This window comes from Artemia franciscana, chromosome 7 (assembly GCF_032884065.1).
Source record: "Artemia franciscana chromosome 7, ASM3288406v1, whole genome shotgun sequence".
NCBI lineage: Eukaryota > Metazoa > Arthropoda > Branchiopoda > Anostraca > Artemiidae > Artemia > Artemia franciscana.
In genome coordinates, this window is record NC_088869.1 from 7,718,833 (window position 1) to 7,740,297 (window position 21,465).

General features: G+C 34.9%; 1 protein-coding gene across 1 annotated transcript in view; it reads left to right on the forward strand.

Annotated features, from left to right (window-relative positions):
• The window catches only part of LOC136028794 (uncharacterized), a 53,800-nt gene that overhangs the window by 13,399 nt on the left and 18,936 nt on the right, over positions 1 to 21,465 (forward strand). The window contains exons 6-13 of the mRNA XM_065706698.1: positions 8,016 to 8,251; positions 9,456 to 9,631; positions 11,108 to 11,286; positions 12,909 to 13,255; positions 14,446 to 14,566; positions 16,603 to 16,727; positions 18,604 to 18,829; positions 20,830 to 21,062. Coding sequence (XP_065562770.1) covers positions 8,016 to 8,251; positions 9,456 to 9,631; positions 11,108 to 11,286; positions 12,909 to 13,255; positions 14,446 to 14,566; positions 16,603 to 16,727; positions 18,604 to 18,829; positions 20,830 to 21,062 — 1,643 coding nt within the window. The remainder of the gene's footprint in view (positions 1 to 8,015; positions 8,252 to 9,455; positions 9,632 to 11,107; positions 11,287 to 12,908; positions 13,256 to 14,445; positions 14,567 to 16,602; positions 16,728 to 18,603; positions 18,830 to 20,829; positions 21,063 to 21,465) is intronic.

Below are 21,465 nucleotides of genomic sequence, written 5' to 3' on the forward strand. Positions count from 1 at the left end.
CATATACGGAGTAATTTCTGTTCGTTTTAAGTTTTAATGTCGCTCCTTACTTTCATTAAAAAAAACTTGTTTTTTTTTTATTTAATTTCTGAAAGTTTTTGAATTAATGCATGTCTGATTTTGGCTCTCCGTACATAAATTACTAAAATGAAATTTGCATATTAATTCTTTTTTTGGCTAAATGGCTTTCTCTTAGTTTTGATCAGACGATTTTGAGAAATAAGGGGTGGGGAAGGAGGTCTAGTTGCCCTCCAATTTTTCGGTTACTCAAAAAGGCAACTAGATCTTTTAATTTTTAACGAACGTTTTTATTAGTAAAAAAAAACGTAACTTAAGAATTAACTTACGTAACAAACGTACATAACTTACGTAACTTAAGTTACGTTTTATCCCAATTCTTTAAGAATGACCCCTGAATCAGAAAGGCCGTAGAATAAATAGTTGAAATTATTTAAAAATTTTTTAGCATAAAGAGCGAAGTATTTATCTCCTCCTAAATACCTCGCTCTTTATGCTAAAGTATTTTTAGAACCCTTCATATGCGTAATAATCTCTGTTCATTTTAAGTTTTAATGCTTCTCCTTACTTTCAATTGAAAAAACTTTTTCATGTTTATATTTTCATTGTTTTTTTTATAGTAATGCTAGAAAGTCCTGCGCCCTTTTCATTGAATTTCTCTTCCCCCATGAAATACTCCTCCAAGGAAAGATCCTCCCATATAGCCCCCTCCCCTGAACCCCACACCCAAACCAAAAAAATCCCCCTGATAACGTCGGTACACTTCCCAGTAACCATTACTGTATGTAAACATTGGTCAAAGTTTGTAACTTGCAGCCCCTCCCCCAGGGACTGTGGGGGGTAAGTCATCCCGAAAGACATAGTTATTATGGTTTTCGACTATGCGGAACGAAATGGCTATCTCAAAATTTTGATCTGTTGACTTTGGGAAAAAAATGAGCGTGGGAGGGGGCCTAGGTGCCCTCCAATTTTTTTGGTCACTTAAAAAGGGCACTAGAACTTTTCATTTCCGTTAGAATGAGCCCGATTGCAACACTCTAGGACCACTTGGTCGATACGATGACCCCTGGGGAAAAAAAACAAAAAAAAACAAAAAACAAATAAACACGCACCCGTGATTTGTCTTCTGGCAAAAAATACGAAATTCCACATTTTTGTAGATTGGACCTTGGAATTTTTTCTATAGGGTTCTCTGATACGCTGAATGCGATGGTGTAATTTTCGTTAAGATCCTATAATTTTTAGGGGGTGTTACCCCCTATTTTCCAAAATAAGGCAAATTTTCTCAGGCTCGTAACTTTTGATGACAAAGACTAAATTTGATGAAACTTATATATTTCAAATCAGCATAAAAATCCGATTCTTTTGATATATCTTTTAGTATCAAAATTTCGTTTTTTAGAGTTTCGTTTACTATTGAGCCGGGTCGCTCCTTACTACATTTCGTTACCACGAACTGTTTGACAAGGAACACTACTGTTCATTTTTTTTTTAGGTAGGTAGGTAGGTATGCGTTTATTTCATCATAGAAAAATTACTAAAATTGCACTTACAATTAATATGCTGCTCAATTTAGGGACCTAAAATATCCCATTGTGAATGATTACTGTTCAAAGAAATTCCGAAATTTAGCTACGTTATAATTACTTAGCTGGTATTGAATGTTTTATACGTTTCATTCATATAATACGCTTTGAATTAGAACTAAAAATGTATATTATACCCTTACATCCTAAAGAAAACGTTATGTTTATATATTCTAAAATATATACTTTTGCATGACTTCATTCTAGCTAAAACCTTTCAAAAATGGGTTCCATCTAATTTTATAGCTCTATTTTAATTATTTTATATCATAATTTTATATGTAGTGGTTAGGTAGAGAAAGTCATTTTCCAACAACTAATTGGATTTCCTGATAAATGATTCCTTAGAAATTACCACTAGAAAAATTTTTCCAAGTCACTAGTGGCCCATGAACACATGCTACGGTAACGTTTTCTTTATATTTACACACAACTAAATTATCTAGAGTGAAATAATGACTTCAATTACTTCAAATGACTTCAATAATGACTTCAAAAGGGCGAAATTTATTTTTCAAATTTAGGAAAGGGGCGGTTTTTGTCAATGGAAATAAAAAGAAAGAGCATTTTTCAATGAAAATTATTTTTAAAATTCTGAGGGGAGGGGAAAAATAAATGGAGGAACTCTGCCCCTAAATGATGACCCGGGGGTGAATTAATGGATAATAAAACCATATTCATAGCTTAAATTTGTTGAGGCTGGAATTTTAACTTGTTTTCAACTGAATCGTATATATTAATGATTAAACATGGTATTATAAATGTTAAAAACAATTCCTAAATTTGCTTGTAAACTAGAATTATAGCTTAAATTTGTTTACAAAATTGTTGTGCAAAAAAGTAACCATTGTGTGGAATAATAATAATAATAATTTATTACAAACCCGCTTATAAAAAAGAAGCATGAAGAAGCGGAGCAAAACAAAAGAAAAGAGAAATTAAAGACGAAAACAAATCAACCGAACATAATAATCACTAAATACAAACAAATCACACTTCAACTATCAAGCAAAAAAGTCGCTGGGAAATCAAATAATAGTGCCCTGTGTTTCACGAGAGCTTGTTTTTCAAAATTCGGCATGAACTCAACAGGATCAGGTATATGATACTTTTCTAGCAGACCAGTGTTACGGAGGTAAAGTGGCAGACCAAGCAGAAACTTTAAATATTTGCAAAAGCCTGAACGGATTCGCAACATATCCGAATTCGATAGCCAATGCCAAACGGGTGAGATGTAGTGAGCAAAGGGAAGAGCGACGGCACGATACAACCTAGCAAGAATATGCTTATTAAATTTAAACTTCAGAGCTGCAAGTTTAGCATACCCAGACCGAAACCCGACAGAACCTGGTCAACAAAAAGAGCACGCGAGCTTCTGAGGTCGCTTCCATATGTGATACCTAGGGTACTTCAACTTGCGGCTTGGAAGTACTACTTGCCCTGCAACGGTAACACGGGTAGCCTCGCGACGGGCAACTTCAGACGGCGCACGCGGGGGTTCAAATACAAGAAATTCTGTTTTAGCAGGGGTTAATAACCAGACCAATATTAGTATAACCTCGACTTAGGAGATCGATATTAGCTTGAAGGTTACAAAGCGATGTGCTCACCAGTAATATGTCGTCGGCGTAGCACAGTAGGCTCACATCCATACATTCAGTGTTAAAACCACCGTTAATCTTTTTTGTTACCGACGAGGTTAGTGAATTGAAGAGTACAGGGCTTAAAACCGACCCTTGACGCAGTCCCCGGTGAAGCTTAATCGGTTTCGACAGGAATTCACTACTCAACTTAACACGGATAAGGCTACTCGAATACCAGTGCCATAGGACGGCCGCTACATGTGGGTTCACACCTTGGTGCAGCAGTTCAAAATTAACTTTGAATGAATTACCGAATCGAACGCCGCGGACACATCTACTGCACAAATTAAAAGAGTCCGTGATTGATTCTGAGCTTTCGATACTATACGCGTAAGGAGGCGATGTGCAAATGCACAACCGAGGTGGCGACGGAACCCGAATTGTCGATTGTCAATTTTACACTTGCGTAACAGCTCAGGTAACAGAAGTCTCTCTAACACTTTGCTTAATGTACTAGAAACTGTTATAGGCCTATAGCTAGAGCAGAGGTTACGATTTTTTCCCTTCCTCAAGACGTTAGACACAATACCTAGGGCAAACGACTTAGGGACTGCACCAGAATCAAGGCACATTTGATATAGCAGCGTCAAGTGCTCAATGAGCAGAGGTGAGCTACAGCGGAGGTGTTCAGTCACAATTCCGTCGTGCCCGGGAGCCTTGCCCTTTCTCAGCTGCTTAATAACCTGGAGCACTTCGCCTATTGAGACGGTAAAATAGTTCCGTTGGCTCAAGAGGGACGCAAAAGCTCGTGAGAGCTCGCTATCACTTTCGGTTGTTAGTTGGGCATGTTTGATCCCAAAAACTTCACTATAGTGTTTTACCCACTGCTCTCAGGTATGTTACTAGCAGGGGTTTGTCACTGGTTTAGACTGTCTAAAAGACTTCCACATAGATACAGGATTATTTGCTGCTTCTTGGGAAGCAAGTTCGGCTTCGGCAGCTTTAAGATCACTTACAGACTTATTATAAGTTTTTTTCGTGTTGCGGAACTGCTCAAACACTACACCTGACCTAGGCCTCTCGCAATCGCGCCATAATCTCAGCCAAAACTTAGCACGAGCTTTGGCTTGCCTTACTTTAGGAGAGCGACTCCAGCCAGGCTTGCTGATTCCAGGTTTAAAACGGCGAGTGGGTACAGAAGCCTGCTCAGCCGTTTTCATTGCATGTATAATCTCAGTACAATAAATGTCCTAGTGCTACCAAATCACTCGAGCCATGCATCAAGAGCTGAAAGGGAACTTTTATCTTTCCGAGAATCTCATCACATGTCTGTTTATACTGGTCGGCGTTTATTTTATTCCACTCAGTCTTGGTAGCATAAATTTGGGGCTTATTCGGCCTACACGGGAAGAAGTTAGCCTTAAAGCACAAGCCAAGGTGATCACTTACTGTGTGCTCAGAGTCCACGGTGACTGGAGCACCTAGAGAGAAGTTACATAGCACATGGTCAATGTTTGTCGTTGAACCGGAATTATGGATGTACGTATATGCGTCAGTCTTTTCACAGAGATCATACCAGCTGGGATTACTGAGAAGAAGATTTCGGAGAGCTTATTTGATGGGTTCGTTAAGTCGCACTGAAAGTCACCGCAGACTAGCACTCTTCGATTGCCCAGCCTAATAAGTAAGCGCGAGAGGCGGCACAAGCTTCCGAGAACCGTTTTTCGGAAGAGAGGGTGTTTTAGGTTTGTTGTAGATAAACCGTGATCAGAACAAAACCCCCGGGGCCAGGAAAATCTACAGCGAGGAAGAACTCACACGATTCCAGCTTTTGACATTCAAGCGAACTGTCCGTTATGATAGCAGTGCCCCCACTAGGTCGACCGCGGACTGAGGACCTTTTTGCTTCATGCATGAACACAGTTTTTTGATTCAACTGTTCGAAAAGACCAAAATTTTCGGAGGTGAGTAAATGTTCTTGTAAGCACACAACATTAAATTGACGGCATAGTTCTTTAACGTAGTCTAGTTTGACTGAATTGTGCCCATAGATATTTCGGCAAATGATGGAGAGAGAAGTCATTTCGTTGTAGTAGGCTTTTTCATAGCATTTCTAACTAGTGGGCATCTCATGCTGTATGAGGGGTGGGTGTTGTGGCCTTCTGGGCATAGAGCACATTTAACTGTGGTGGACGTGCATGGGGACGTCCGTGATGCGACGTGGGCACCGGCGCACTTAGAGCACTTCGGAGCGTTGCTGCAGGCACTAGAGAGGTGCTCGAAAGATTGACAGTTAAAACATCTCTTGGGGAGCTCTTTATAGGCCTCAACCCGGAAGTGGGTGTAGTCTACAAATATTCCGCGTTTAATTGTCTGATCTCGCGCGAACGAGTCTTTAAATACAAGTTTCACTGTGCCAGAGGTGCCGAACCGGTGGACTTCCGTAACTTCGGAGTTCGCAGCAATAATTTCTTCCTCTGTGGTTAAAGATAGTAATCACCAAAGATAGCGATTAAAATGAAAGTCAAGTAAATATTTTAGGTATATGATGAATAGCCATCCCCATCAAAATAGAACAAAGACTAAAAAAGAATCAAATAACATAACTAATTGATCCGCCACAAAAGTTCCGCCAACAATGACAACTAGGGTTATTTATTCATGCTACATAGCATCAAAATCTTAGTATTCCTTTGCAGATAACTTTGAAGACTTGACTGATTCTACATAGAGGTTCAAGGGAATGTTTTATTGATTTTGTCATTATCCAAAAATGATTAGAATTTGGATCTGTTTAAATATTAAATAAAAAGACAAGTTTTTTCAACGAAAAGTAAGGAGCCGCATTAAAAAATAAAACGAACGGAAATGATTATGCATATTAAGATGGTGCTCCTCCTCAGCACCTTGCTCTTTAAGCTAAAGTGTTTCAGTACTTCAAAACAAGCTTCTTATTGTTCTAATTAAACGAACATTATCTTTCAGGAGTGGTTATTAGAGAATTGGGACCGAACTCAAACTTTAGCATAAAAATGAAACTTTTATATTAGAAATCAGCATAAAAAGCCAATTGTTTTGATATATCTATTGGTATCAAAATTTTTAGAGTTGCGGTAACTATTGAGCTGGGTTGCTTCTTTCTTATAGTTCGTTACCACGAACTGTTTGATTCTTAGGTTTAACGTCAATTAATGGAAAAAAAACCTCACTTCACACACCCTCTTGTTTTCTGTATGATGGATAGTAGTGTGGTCTTTATTGATCCTTCCTAGCTTTATACTGTATTAAACTGTGTTACGGTATATTAAGCAACACTGTATGTACTTTTATAGTGTACTATATTTTATCACCGCAAACTATTTATTGTTTGGTTCGTGCTCATTCGGCTGCTTTAAGATTTCCATGTTATTCCGGCGAATGTTGACACTTAAAAAACGCTGCTTTCCATTGAAGAAAGCATCTTATTTTGACAATGATTTCACAATACGTAGTAAAACCTTTTACGCTAACATAACATAAGCTTACGTTATTTTATGGGGAAGTCAACGTAGCAGCAACAAAATAGAACTCCTGGAGGCACAATTAACAAATTTGGAAAATAAATTAATCGACTTATCCTAGACACCATTCCACGGGTTAACCAGGGCTTGTGTCTCCATTTCCTTACCACATTCTCAATTTTTGAATACTTCGCTTAGACGAACGTAATGATTTTATGGATAGTTACCAAATAGCATACAAGAGTGGGAACTGGCACTGCTGTCAACGAAAAAACCTCAACACCACCTAGCGTTTGGCGACGCTTGTCATTTTTTTGGTGTAATAATAAGAAAAATTAATTATATTTGTGTACATTTTAAAAATAGTGTAATAATAAGAGTCTGATCTGAGTTGTTGACAGAAAAATGATTGTAAAGCTTAATGACATGTGTCACCAAACGCTTTTATTGCGTTGAAGTTTTTTGTCGACAGTAGCGCAAGTTCCTACTCTTCAAGTTGCACATACTCGGATTATTCCATTATCCTTGTGTAAAAAAAAATATTTTAAGTACAAAAGGTTACGCTTAACGTAACCCAGCTTTGCCACTTTGCAGAGAAAATTACATTCGTAATGTGAATGTGGCCTAAAACTCAAAATACTTTGAGTCTTAAGCGTATTAGAATCTTTAAAGAGTATTTAACAGATTATTTTTGTTTTCATTAGAATTTCATCCTATTGGAATATCTCACGGAGAAAGGTATGAATGGAGCTCAAAATGCATCATGGAATAAGGCATTTGATTCCTTTGATAAATTCATTTTAATGTTTTTTTTTTAATTTCTTTCAAGTGTGGAAGATTCTGTTCAACGTAACGAAACTTAACCACCTCGTACAGAAAATTTTATGCGTAGTGTGAATTCGGCTTAAAATTCAAAATGCTTGAGTCTTAAGTTTTTTAGAGTCTTTAAAGATTCTTTAGCATATTCTTTTTATTTTCCATTAGAATTTCTGTTTCACCCCATAATAAGAGTCTGATCTGAGTTCCTGAGAAAAAAAATGATTACAATGCTTGAAAAATGCCGAGTGTCACCAAACGCTAGATGGCAATGATGTTTTTGCCGACACTAGTGCAAGTTCCCACTCTAATAAGTTACCCAAAATATGCGGATTATTACATTAGCCTTGTGTAAAAAGATTCGTAAGAGTGCGGAAGATTCGGCTTAACTTACCACTTTGCACAGAGAATTACACTTGTAGAGTGAATGCGGCCTACAACTCAAAACTTTGAGTCTTGATTGTTTCAGAGTCTTTAAAGAGTCTTTATTATGTTCATTTGTTTTCCATTAGAATTTCCGTGTCACCCTTCTGGAATACCTCACGGAGAAAGGTATGAATGGAGCTCAAAAGGCATCATGGAATAAGGCATTTGACTCATTTGAAAAATATATTTCAATGGGCCTCAATTCCTTGGAAAGAGTAGACCCTATCACTGGCTTGTCAGGGCTAGAAAAGAACGCCATCCTTGGTACATGGGGCAAAGTCCGTGGAAATCTTCAAGAAGTTGGAAAAGCTACTTTTGGAAAGTAAGTAACTTGTTTAATAATGATAATTTTATATTGACCCATTGCTTAAAAATAACCTTGAATAACCGTTTCCCCCTACTGACTAAAATTTACGTGTTGTCAATCGTTTGAGCTACGATAGATGCTGGGGTATTATCGCGAATTCGGTCGACAATTTTATAGCTTTATTCGAATGAGTTTCGTTGCTAATGCCTGTATAGTTTATTTTAATTAACAGAGCCTCAGAGGAAACTTGGATGTTTTTCTCACATGATTCGTAGAGCCATTATGAAAAAAAAATATTTGCGCCAGTTCTCACTCCACTATTGTTACCCTCATTAGGGTTTCACCATCGGCTTTAATAAGCGGAGTGTGTTATTATGTCCCTTTTTTAGCATACACTATCCTGCTAAAATTTGAGAATAATATTTTTCAATAAATTGAAAAAAATCCATTTATTGGAATTTATTGAAAGTAGATAAATACTGTATTGAAAATAGGTAAATTGAATAAAAATTTCAATTTATTGAAAAGAGATGGCAAGGTATAATCACAAATTCGGTTGACCATTTTATAGCTTCATTCAAATACATTTCGTTGCTAATACAAGTATAGTTTACATTGGTTAACAAGGCTTTACAAGAAACATGAGGAGTTTTCCCCCATGATTCAAAGAACCATTATGAAAAAAAATATTTGGGCCTGCTCCCACCCCACAATTGTTACCCACCATGAGACTTTGAGTATGGGCACTCATGATTAGCATTATTTAACGGTCATAAACAACTTCTCTAGCTTTAGGTTGAGAATATTTCTTATTTTATTTTTATTATAACATTACTTCTAACTATTACTCTTTACCCCTAAAATTGGGGTAAAACTTGATTCGAAGAACCACTAAATCCAAAAAATAACGGCCTTGCATGCGCTTATTTTTTATATGTGTAGCATTATCTTCACAATGTCAATTACGACCATCAGTTTGTATACTGTGATGGTCAATATGTAATTGGGCATGTTTTATATTGTTTCCTTGTTTTCATTTTTGGCAACTCTTAAAGATAAAAATTTAGTAATCGAAAAAAAAATAAACAGTCAGAATCTTGATCTTGGTTTTTGAATATATATAATTCTTTGCAATAAGCTAGTTCTTAAAAAAAGTGAAAAGTCAGTTTTAAAAACAGTAAAATAGTACCTACCGACTAAGGAACAAATATTTTTTTAGACTCTTCACTGCTCACCCAGAATACCAGCAGATGTTCCGCTTCTTCCAAGGTATGCCATTGGCTAATCTTGTAGAATCTCCTAAGTTTGCTGCCCACACCCAGCGTGTCGTGTCAGCTCTTGACCAAACTCTTTTGGCTTTGAACAGACCATCTGACTTCGTATACATGATCAAAGGTAAACAGTCATTTCTTTTGCTGAAAATCCTTAGTATTTTCAAAATATACAAAATACCTCACATTTCACAATTTCACAAAATACCTGAACCAATTATTAAGTATTAATATGAACATGTGTCCACTTATTTGGTTATATATATATATAGGTAACACGCAGACCGTAAAAATTAGGGAATGGGCATTTAGAGGCGGTCCAAACATCGGATATTTCGATATATATTCGGTGAAAAATAAAGACTACCTATAATCAAAGTATTTGGTGCATGTTATGTTTCAGTGCAAGATTTGTTTTAAATGTGGCTGGGATTTTATCCTGAAACATTTTACCTTCTTCTAGGTTAAGAACATAAGAGAGAAACAAAATAATATACATTGGCTAAACGGTATAACTGAAATCTTTCGAGACTTTTTGTGTCAGTTTTAGCACGCAAAACATTACACTAAATAAATAAACTAAGTAAGTTTACTTTACACTAAGTAAACTTTACACTAAGTAAGTAAATAAATGTAAAATAACTCCTATTACTCTCACTACCTAAAGTTAAGTATGTTACTGAAAATTGAAAGGCTTGCATGGAAGGACTTAGCTAACAAACATTACTTTCTGAAGTTTTAGAAAGTTTTACAAAATAATTTTTCGGGTCATGTATTCGGTTCAATATATTTTGTATTTATTATCAATAATTTTAATAAAAAACGACAATAATTTCAAATAGAAAAAGGAAAGGTTTTTCCAATTACAACAATTTTTGCTTCAAATTTAGGAATTAAAATATTCCAATACTTGGATATTGTTCTTTTGAAATCTGAATTTTTCTTCTGCACTTCTGAGAGAGAGCAGGGAAAGTGTAAAACTACCTCTTATACGCCAAAATACATGCTCGATCAGTTTAAATTTGGCTGTGATTTTATTAGAACATTGTATCTTCTTCTGACTTAAGAGCATAACAGACGATAAAAATTATATAGAATGGCTAAACGGTATAATTAAAATTTTCGTGTCTTTTTGTTACAATTTTAGTGCATAAAACATTACCTAAGTAAAAAAAGAATGCAAAATAACATATATATTACTCTCACTATCTGAAGTTGGGTATGTTACTGAACATACCCAAAGGGTGAGAATTAAGGTAGTTAACTTCTCAGAAGTTTATTGTTTCCCTCCTCTATAAGAATTCTCAAAACTAAATGTCAAACTAAGTTTGATGAGAATTGGATTTTTGTCCTTCCTGATGGCTGCCCCACCCCTCTTAGGTTAAATTACTAATTGTGTCTGTGATTGTACAATAGGATATTGCTTTTGAAAAAAAAAACTGAAAATTTACTATTAACTAAAATTTACTAAAGTTGGATATGAATCACAAAAATCATGATCATACATGAGTCACTCTGACAACTAAAATAATTCACTATTTATGTTCAGTTTGAACTTCAAGATATTTCATATACCCATAACCAATTTCTTTGTTTAAAGAATTGGGTTTGGACCACATCAACCGAGGCACTGACAGAAGCCACTTCGAGAACTATCAAGTAGTTTTTATTGAATACCTCAAGGAAACTCTGGGAGATAGCCTGGACGAATTCACCGTCAAATCTTTCAATCATGTGTTTGAAGTTATCATCAGCTTTTTGAACGAAGGTCTCAGACAGGTGAGAAAGATAGTATGCTTTACTACATTATACTTTTTAATAAAATGGCTAATAAATGTAATATTTTTGTATAACTATGTGCTACATTAGAGATGATGGGTCTTGCTTCAGGAATAGAAAACACACCCAACATCCATTTTAAAGCTTGATGGAAAGAATGAGCTGAACAAAACTGTTTCTTCAATAACTTCTTCGGTTTATAGAGCGTTCTCCTGTAGATAATTTACTATTGATTAATGTACAGAACTCCTGTATAAAATTCCTCTATAGACATACTGTATAAGAAATTGGTCCTGGAGAAAATCATGCGAGATTGTCAACCACTAATGTCTTTTTTGTTTTCGTCACTCTCGTGTATCTATTGTACTATATTGCTCCCCTTTTATAACTCTCAGAATATGTATAACACTATTTGTCAAGAGATGGATTACAAGGACTGCAGCGCGTCAGGAGTGCTGTTTGACAATTTATATTATGCGTGACGTAGTCATTAGCTATGTTTAAAATCTGTTGTATGCAGGATAAGGTCAAAAGTGATGTGAGGGTGGGTTTATTGTACGAGAGGGGACGGACATTGATCGATTTTTAATTTGAATTATAACTCACATTTCAATGGACTTGTTGATGTATTTCACAGCACACCGACAGGCATGTGTGATGAAATCGTTTCTTTGAATTTATATAGATTTTTGATTATATAGATATATTATATATTATGTTATGTTATATATTATATAACATTCTTTTATGTATTATATAGATTATATTTAGATTATCTATTATATAGAATATATAGATATAGATTTTGATCCTGCTGTAGAGAACGAGTGGATCTATTAGAATAAACTTTGGTACGGGGGACCCTCTCTGGTACAATATGTTTCAGACGGAAATTAGGGAGAGGATAGTAGCATATCGCGTATCGTTTAAATGCTTTAGTATTAACTTGACTTATTTGACTTAAGTCCCATCCGGCCTTGGTGGTCGTCTCGGGGCCTCTCTCATCACGACCAAATGTATTTGTCGCTTCTACTGCTCTCTGTTTTGTGCCAATCTGAGAGAATCAGGGAGGTTGTAGTCGGAGAAGTTCTCCTTCACGCGCTTCGGAGGGCGACCGTGAGGGCGAGAACCGTGGATGCGACCTTAGGAGGCAATTTTAGTAGTTGGTCGTTGCGCATGTGCTGGACGTGGCCAAGCCACCTTAACGAGATTTGTTTAATGTAGCGTGAATGACAAACCGTGACATACTTGTAATGCTTTTTCTTATTAAAGGTCAATTGCACAAATTAGTATAAGTACAACTTATATAATGAGTAATGGCTAACCTTAGTAGTTAAAATAGATCTTCCTGGATAACTGAGAAAAAAATACAAGAGACTTCTTAAAGACTTTTCACTGCAAAATTTTAATATTGAATTGTACCTTAAGAATAGAAACTATTGAAATGGGTTAACCACATAACTTAAACAGCCTCTATCAAAAGATATCCTAAGCCTTTTTAAAGGATTCTTGACACAACTAACCGAGTCAAAAACTTAACCACAAATCATTTTCTAAAAACGCTGTAATGTTGCTTCCCCTAATTTCCAGAAGCAGAAATCTAAGCTTCTGTAATCTTTCAGGCTGATATTGTTGATCCAGTTACACATCTTACTGGCCGTCAGAAGGAAATGATCAAGGCTTCATGGTCTAAAGCTCGCACGGATCTCCGCTCTCTTGGACAAGAGCTCTTCATGAGGATGTTCAAGGCTCACCCTGAATACCAATCATTGTTTGTTAACAAAGGCTTCGCTGATGTTCCTCTCGTGAGCCTCCGTGAGGACGAGCGTTTCATCTCTCACATGGCCAACGTTCTCGGTGGATTTGATACTCTACTCCAGAATCTCGATGAATCTTCCTACTTCATCTATTCTCTTCGTAATCTGGGTGATGCTCACATCCAGCGTAAAGCAGGAACTGAACATTTTAGGTAAGAAAATAACAACACTAAAGAGTGCTACTATTTTTAGGCACAATAGTCTGTTTATAGCCAACACGGTATTTGGTCATGCAATGGCCCAAAAGTTTACACGGTACTCATATAATGGTAAGATGGTAGGCCATATTGTAAACCGACGACTGACAGGATCAATACATGGCACTACGGTATATATGAGTGCCATCATTGATGTTAAAAGTAAAGATCGTTATCTAGTAGTGTCTAAAGTTAATCTAAAGTTGAAATTTAGGAAGGGCTACTAATTTTCAGGCTTTTGTGACATTGAGGGGATCCAGAAACGAAATGAACTTTGCAAGAAAACATAGACCTGAGTTCAGAGAGTTTAAAATTGGGCAATTGAGAAGATGGATGGAATAGTTTTAGAATTTTCTTTTCAAAATAAAAGAAAGTATTTTTGGGAGAAAAGTTAGAAGCATAGCTTCTTGAGAAGTTGCTCTTCTTTGGGAGTATCCTCTTAGAGTTTAACTTCTTAGGGATTTTGTTAGGGTTGCATGAAATTAAATAGCAAAGAATGGAAAAAATTCCACGGGTTGCGCTAGTTCGCAAATTAAGATTAGTATATTAGAAGCTACAGCGATTAAATATGGTTTAAGTTTTTTTTTTCCTTTTTTAGTTCTTTACGCCAAAAATAGACTGAAAACATGGAATGAAAAATGGAGTTAAATATTCATACTTTTTTATATTTGCGTTGAACTCTCCTATCTTCCTAGATTTATTGTTTTTTTTTTATTTATATATTTGGTTTACTGAGGACAGCTCTTGGATATAGAGTCAAAAAATTCATTTGGTTAAACCGAAATAATGGATTACACAAATTTCACTGTCTTAGATACATTCCTTATTGTTTTACTTTTGTTGTTTTTGTGATTGGAAGGCACCGTGGTCTTCGTCGTTACTTACAGTATAGATTGTATGTTTATACCTTTTTGATGAGAATTCAAAAATAGCTTTTGTCTGTCCTTATTCTACCTAAATAACATGTTTTGGGAGAGTGTTTGGAGAAAAAATCCAAAACTCATCAAATGTACTCTCTTCCTTAGAAATCATTGGATAGTTTATTTAGAATCTATTCATACTTCAAAAATCCCCCCTCCCCAACTCTCTAAGACATTGACAGTTCCAATGAAATGGAGTTAGACAACAAAGATTTATTTTTGCAGAAGCTTCGAAGCAATCTTAATTCCCTACCTCCAAGAATCTCAAGGTCTAGATGCCGCTGGAGTGGAAGCATGGAAAAAATTCTTCGATGTTTCTATTGGTGTTATTGCCCAAGGTCTCAAGGTAAGCTGTCCTTTTTAGTTCCTGACTAAAAATAAAAATTTTTGAAATATTTCTCTTTTTTGTATTGTATCCCTTTCTAAAATGTATATTCATTTTCTCTTCATTGCTAGAATTGATGTCATTTGTTTTTTTTTGTCCTTTTTGCATTCTATTCATTTCTAGAACAGGGGGATTCAAAGATGAAAGCCTAAACTGTAGTGACATTTTCTCGTTGTCTAAAAAATCAACAAACTAAATCAATAAAACTAACAAAACAATAAATTTGCCTCTTCGTAATTGGTAGACAGTTTGGACTTAAGACTTTTTTTCAATTTTTTTTTTTGTTCAAGCATTTGAAATGAGTTTTATAAACAGCCAAACTCTGAATAGAAAATCCCCAAACTACTCTTCTGTCTTAAATAGATTTAAATGAAAAACTAAATTTTAAAGAAAAATGTGACAAAATTACTTTTAAATACATTAAGATAATTAGACACAAATACATCCAATTACGAAATAACAAATGGGCTAAGAATGGACATGGACAAAATAATGATTCCTGATTAAGTTTTCCATAGTGAGAGATTTCGAATTCACGCATGATGAAAACGTTAGTATCTTTTAAGTTTAATAATTTTTATAATCTACATCGCTGTTATCTTTTCTTTCTTTTTCTATTTTTTCTTCTTTTACTAATTTTTCCTCGGGAGTTCCAATAACTATTTTTTAGTTTAATAATTACTGCAAGTAATTCGGAAATGATTAAAAATTCACTCATAAAAGATGTCCAAATTGAAAACACAAAAACTTAAAGGGCAACTTAAAGGGCATAGTTTTTGCAATGCGACGGTTAAAAGGCGTGGAAAGAAACTAAGACCACATCCAACGGGTTACTGGGTTTGAAGAATTCGGTTACTGGGTTACTGTGGAGAAAGTTAAAAAAAATGAATATTAATTTCCTTTTCATCAATAAAATTGACGCCATTTGTTTGTTGTTTTTTTTTGCATTCTATTTATTTCTAGAACAGAGGGATTCAAAGATGGAAGCCTAGACTGTAGTGACGTTTTCTCGTTGCCTAAAAAATTAACAAGAACAAAACTAACAAAAGAATAAATTTGCTTCTCTGTAATTGGTAGACAGTTTGGAATTAAGACTTTTTTTCAATTTTTTTTTTTGTTCAAGTATTTGAAATGAGTTTTATAAAAAGCCAAAACTTGATTAGAAAATCCCAAAACTACTCCTCTGTCTGAAATACATTTTAAAACAAATAACTAAATTTAAAAAAATACGATAAAATTACTTTTGGATACATTAAGGTAATTAAAAAAAAATGCATGCAATTACGAAGTAACAAATGCGCTTAGAATGGACATGGACAAAATAAGAATTCCTCATTAAGTTTCCTATAGTGAGAGATTTTTAATTCACGGATGATAAAAACATTAGCATCTATTATGTTTAATTATTTTCATGATCTACATCGCTGTTATCTTTCTTTTCTTTTTCTATTTTTTCTTCTTTTATTAATATTCCTCCGATCGAGCTCCAGTAAGTATTTTTTAGTTTAATAGTTACTGCAAGTAATTCGGAAATGATTAGAAATGAAGCCACCAGTTTCGTATTAACAAAATGAAACCATTCATTGGAATTTGGAACAGCTCCAAATGATCTCCATTGAAAGTATTTAAAATATGTAAATACGCCTGATACTAATTAATATTTTACTTTCTTCCTGCACTGGCTACCTCTTTGATCATATTCTTAACATGTCATTATTTGGCTTTAATAAGCTAATCATCAAAAATTCAGGTTTTCAGGTCTTTTATTGTGTTTCTTATTGTATTTTGTATTATTCCCTTTTTCATTTTTGTTGAATCATAACAGATTTTCATGATTCATAATATGATTTATTATGGCAAAATCATTATAGATTTCGGAAATAACTAAAAATGTAATAATCTTGACACTATATTTCTTATAAATTAATTTTTCCCATTTCATATTTTAATATTACCCTTCTTGAAGGTTGAAATTCCTAATAGGTATTAATTTATAGGTCGCCACATCCGAAGAGGCTGACCCAGTCACTGGACTTTATGGCAAAGAAATTGCAGCCCTTCGCCAGGCTTTTGCTGCTGTCACCCCTCGCAACGTTGAAATTGGCAAACGTGTTTTCGCCAAGTAAGGGTTTCCCAGTTCTTTGAAAAATAAAAACAGAAACTTAACCCAATTGTCAAAATCATTTTTTGTCGAAACCAGGAATCATTTTGGCCAAGGCCTTATCCTGGCACAACCTTATACTGTATTTATAATTATGGATAATATACATCTTAGTTTTGGTAGTCTTGAGTCGGATTTTGTGGCCTCCCAATAGGTCCTAATATATCAAAGAGCCATAATCTCAGCATAGGTTTACAGTGTAAAGCTTTTGTCTTACCGAGTCGGTGGCTATTTGAAAAAAAAAATACTAACGCAGCCTTTGTTCATCACAATTTCGGCGTAAGCCAAAAAAACGCCGTAAGCCGTTTTTTCAGGAATCACATACTGAGTGGGGTCAAACTCCTTTCTCCGTAAAGAGTTACGTCTTGGCACATTCTTGTTTTTTTTTTTTTATTCTCAAATGAAAGTTTCGGCAATGCAAGCTCGTGGTATTATCCCAAGCAAATCTGACATGCCCCCCATACCACAGAAAGTAATACCAAGTAAGAGTACCATAGGGTATAGGGTATTGGGTAAGAGTTTCCCACTTCTTTGAATAATAAAAACAGAAACTTAACCCAATTGTTAAAATCATTTCTTATGGAAACCAGGAATTATTTTGGCCAAGGCCTTTCACTGTATGTATAATTATGGATAATATACATCTTAGTTTTAGTAGTCTTGAGTTGGCTTTTGTGACCTCCCAATAGGTCCTAAAATATCAAAGAACCATAATTTCAGGATATGTTTATAGCGCAAAGCCTTTGTATTACCGAGTCGGTGGCTATTTGAAAAACATAGTAACGCAGCCTTTGTTCATATTGCATAAGCTTCTTTCAGGATACATATACTGAGTGGGGACTCAAGAGTTTACGTTCTTTACAAGACGTAAAGAGTTACGTCTTGGCACCTTCTTGACTCTTTTTTTGCAATTTCAAAAGAAAAGTCTAGGCAATGCAAGCTCGTGGTATTATCCCAAGCAAATATGACAAGCCCCTCGTAACACAGAAACACAAATCACGATAGTTAGTCTCATCAAAGTGCCTGTTTAACCCACAAACAGCCTCCCTTGTCAAGTAAACTGCCCAGTGGTATCAATTGATGGGATCGGCAAGGGACTTTTGACTCCCTAGATTTTGAAAAATTACCCTTTTTAGTATTTACATTGGAATAAGCAACATAATTACAACCCCTAGACTTTAATAAAAAATACATTTTGTTCCGCTTAATTTCCGTGAACTGACGCCACCTAGACTGCCAGTTCACCCACTTCTCATAGTTTTATTTTTTCAAACATGGTAGATCATTTGTTTAGTTTTTCTACTGGATTGTGATGTTTTTATTCGAGTATTTTTTTACAACCAATGAGAAATTTATTGACACTCTTGTTAATACCGCATGTTAATCTGTATAATTCTAAGCATTCTGGTTAAGACACACACAAATCACGATATTTGATCTTAACAAAATGTTTTTAAGCATTATAACATCCCCCTTACACCAAAAGGGGGGAGGATGCTCCTCCTTGCTCCCTTACATTATACCCATCTTTCAAAGTTTGAATTTTCCCGCGCCTAACAAACTCTCAGTATTTCTTGAATCTCATGTCCTTTTTCTTTTGTAGTAATGTCGATTCAAAAAAATATTTTAAACAATAATTCTAACAATAAAACAAATCAGCCTTTCTCAAATTCTTTTTTTGTTAATTTTATGAAAGTTTTTGCGTCGTTTTGACTTACATATTTTGTAAATGTTGGGGCAAAACAAGAAATGTTGAGAGGGTTGAGAACCCTATCTTTGATATTTTGTTCTATCCTAGTCCCTATTCTAATGGCAGTTGTTTTTTTGTTTTTTTAAGATTGTTTTCTGCTCACCCTGAGTACAAAAATCTTTTCAAGAAGTTTGAACAGTACTCCGTTGAAGAGCTGCCATCTACCGATGCTTTTCACTACCATATTTCGTTAGTTATGAACCAGTTTAGCAGTATTGGCAAAGTCATTGATGACAACGTTTCTTTTGTCTATTTGCTAAAGAAACTTGGAAGGGAACATATTAAACGGGGTCTTTCAAGGAAGCAGTTTGATGTAAGTTGTATTTTCGACGTTTATCCACATTTGATTTTCACTGCATACAGGAATGCTAATATGGAAGCATTGTCAAAGGAAAAAAAAAATTGAAAGTGGACCTCCGAAGATTTTAAATGGATTTTTTTTTTATTGAAAGTAGGAGTATTGTTAAAACTTAAGACAAACTCAGATGGCTCTACATGTTGAAGGATATACCACCCCATAAGATCCTAGTTCTTTAAGGTTAAGTTTAACTTACAATTTATTTAAAATACGATGATGTTTAAATTATACTGAATTTTAGTGTAAGGAGTGAGGAGTTTAGAGGGCAGTAACCTGCTTAAATATACAATATTTTGTTCTTTACTTTGATTTTAAAAAGTATATTTGTAATTTTGACTCCTGATTAATTATCATATCCTATCCACAACCATCTTATATAAAAAAACGTCTACCACCAACTCAACTTGAAGCAACTCGGGCTAATAGTAGCCGAAAACTCTAAAAAAGGGTTTTCGATAAAAACATATTAAAAGGATATTAAAAAACTTGACTTTTTATAATGATTCTCAGGATGATAATGAAAATCCTGATGAATCCTGAAAATGATGATGATGATGATAAATATCCCTTAAGTTTGAGGTTATCCACCGAAAGCTACGAGCCTGAGAACTTCTGCTCCATTTTCGTAAAAGGGTCAAAACACCCCCAATTGGGCGAGCAGTCTTGATGAAAATTTCGCCATCAAATTCAGTAAATCCAAGAATCCTATTGCAGATGTTTCAAGCTTCTATCTATGAAAATTTTGAATTTTGCATTTTTTTCTAAGAAAAATGATCACGGGTTTGTATTTGCTTGTTTGTTTGTCGAAGAGGTGGTTGTACCCAAACATGTCAGATGGTGGGACATTCGTCTTTAAGGTTACACGTAGTCAATACAAACTAAACGGCTCATATAGAATTTATTTTAAAGCACAATTAATTAAGTTTATACATTTGAGCCTTGATAAAATTACTTACACAATTGTTTAGTTACGCATGAAAACTTATGGAGGATGGCCAGGAGCTATGTGTGTAGGCAGGGAGGAGTGTGCTTGGACCGCAAAATGTTTTTTCTTTTCTGAAAAGTTTGTTCAACGCTCGGTAGGCCTTCAGACAAACAAAGGAGGAGGGTTGGCGGAGGGGTATAGAAATTCACCTCTAATCCCTCCTTGGTTCCTGAGTATCGTTATACTAAGCCTGGGATTTTGGTGCTGTGGGGTTTAATTTACGCAGGATTGTTAATAAGAGAAAGAAATAATGTAAAGAGATAGTTGAACACGGCAGGGTAGAGGGGGTGAAAGAAGGAGACATAGGGAGAGAGAGGGAGAATTTAATAAACGAAAAACACCAGAATGCTGAATTTTCGACACCCAAGTATTTGACATAATTAATAAATAATAAATTTTCTAAATAAACTAATTTACAAAATAAATAAATTCAGTAAATTTTTACTAAATTTTATTAATAAATTTTAACAATTTACTCAAATTTTGAGTAAATTATTACTCTCCTTCGTTTTTATAAAGAAAAGATAAACTAAGAAACGAGAAACTATTACACATTTTTTTTTATCATCATACAAGTAAATAATTGTTTTTAGAATTAACTCTTAAATTATCATATCTAGTTCTGCTTCATTAGATTTCTGTTGACAAAAGTTAATCTAAACAAAAGGTTAAAGTTATATATACTGATCAATTTGAAGCTTTTCCTCTATGCTCCTCTATTATTAGAGTGATTATTTCTCTTTCAAATACATTATTTATATCGTTTTGTGAGCTCCAAAAAAAGTTCTGAAAATCTTCTTTGATTTCAGTTTCAAATTTTGTTTTTAATGTTCCAGGAAATACCAAATTTATTTAGGATTACAAATTCATAGCAGTAAAATGAACTATATGCCTTAAAATAATTTGAAACGAACAGATAGATATGCCACAGTTACTATTTAGTTTTTAATTTAAATTTACACATTTACAGCAATTTGTTGAGCTATACATTGCCGAAATTTCGTCCGAATTGAGCGATACCGGTAGAAACGGTTTGGAGAAAGTTTTGACCTTCGCCACTGGTGTTATCGAGCAAGGACTCTTCCAACTTGGTCAAGTCGACTCTAACACCCTAACTGCATTGGAAAAACAATCCATTCAGGATATTTGGAGCAACCTTCGCTCTACTGGACTTCAAGACCTTGCAGTCAAAATTTTCACAAGGTAATTTCTTTTGTCTTGTTGATAGACACATTGCACGAAAATGCAGTGAGGATTGGCGAAGCAAAATGTATGCATTTTATGCTGATTTTAAATATATAAGTTTTATCAAGTTTAATTTTACCCATCAAAAGTTACGAGCCTGAGAAAATTTACGTTATTTTAGAAAATAGGGGGAAACACCCCCTAAAAGTCATAGAATCTTGACGAAAATTACACCATCAGATTCAGCGTATCAGAGAACCCCACTGTAGAAGTTTCACTGTAGAAGCTCCTATCTACAAAATGCGGAATTTTGTATTTTTTGCCAGACGGCAGATCACGGATGCGTGTTTATTTGTTTGTTTTTTTTTTTGTTTTTTTTCCAGGGGTGATCTTATCGACTCAGTTGTCCTAGAATATTGCG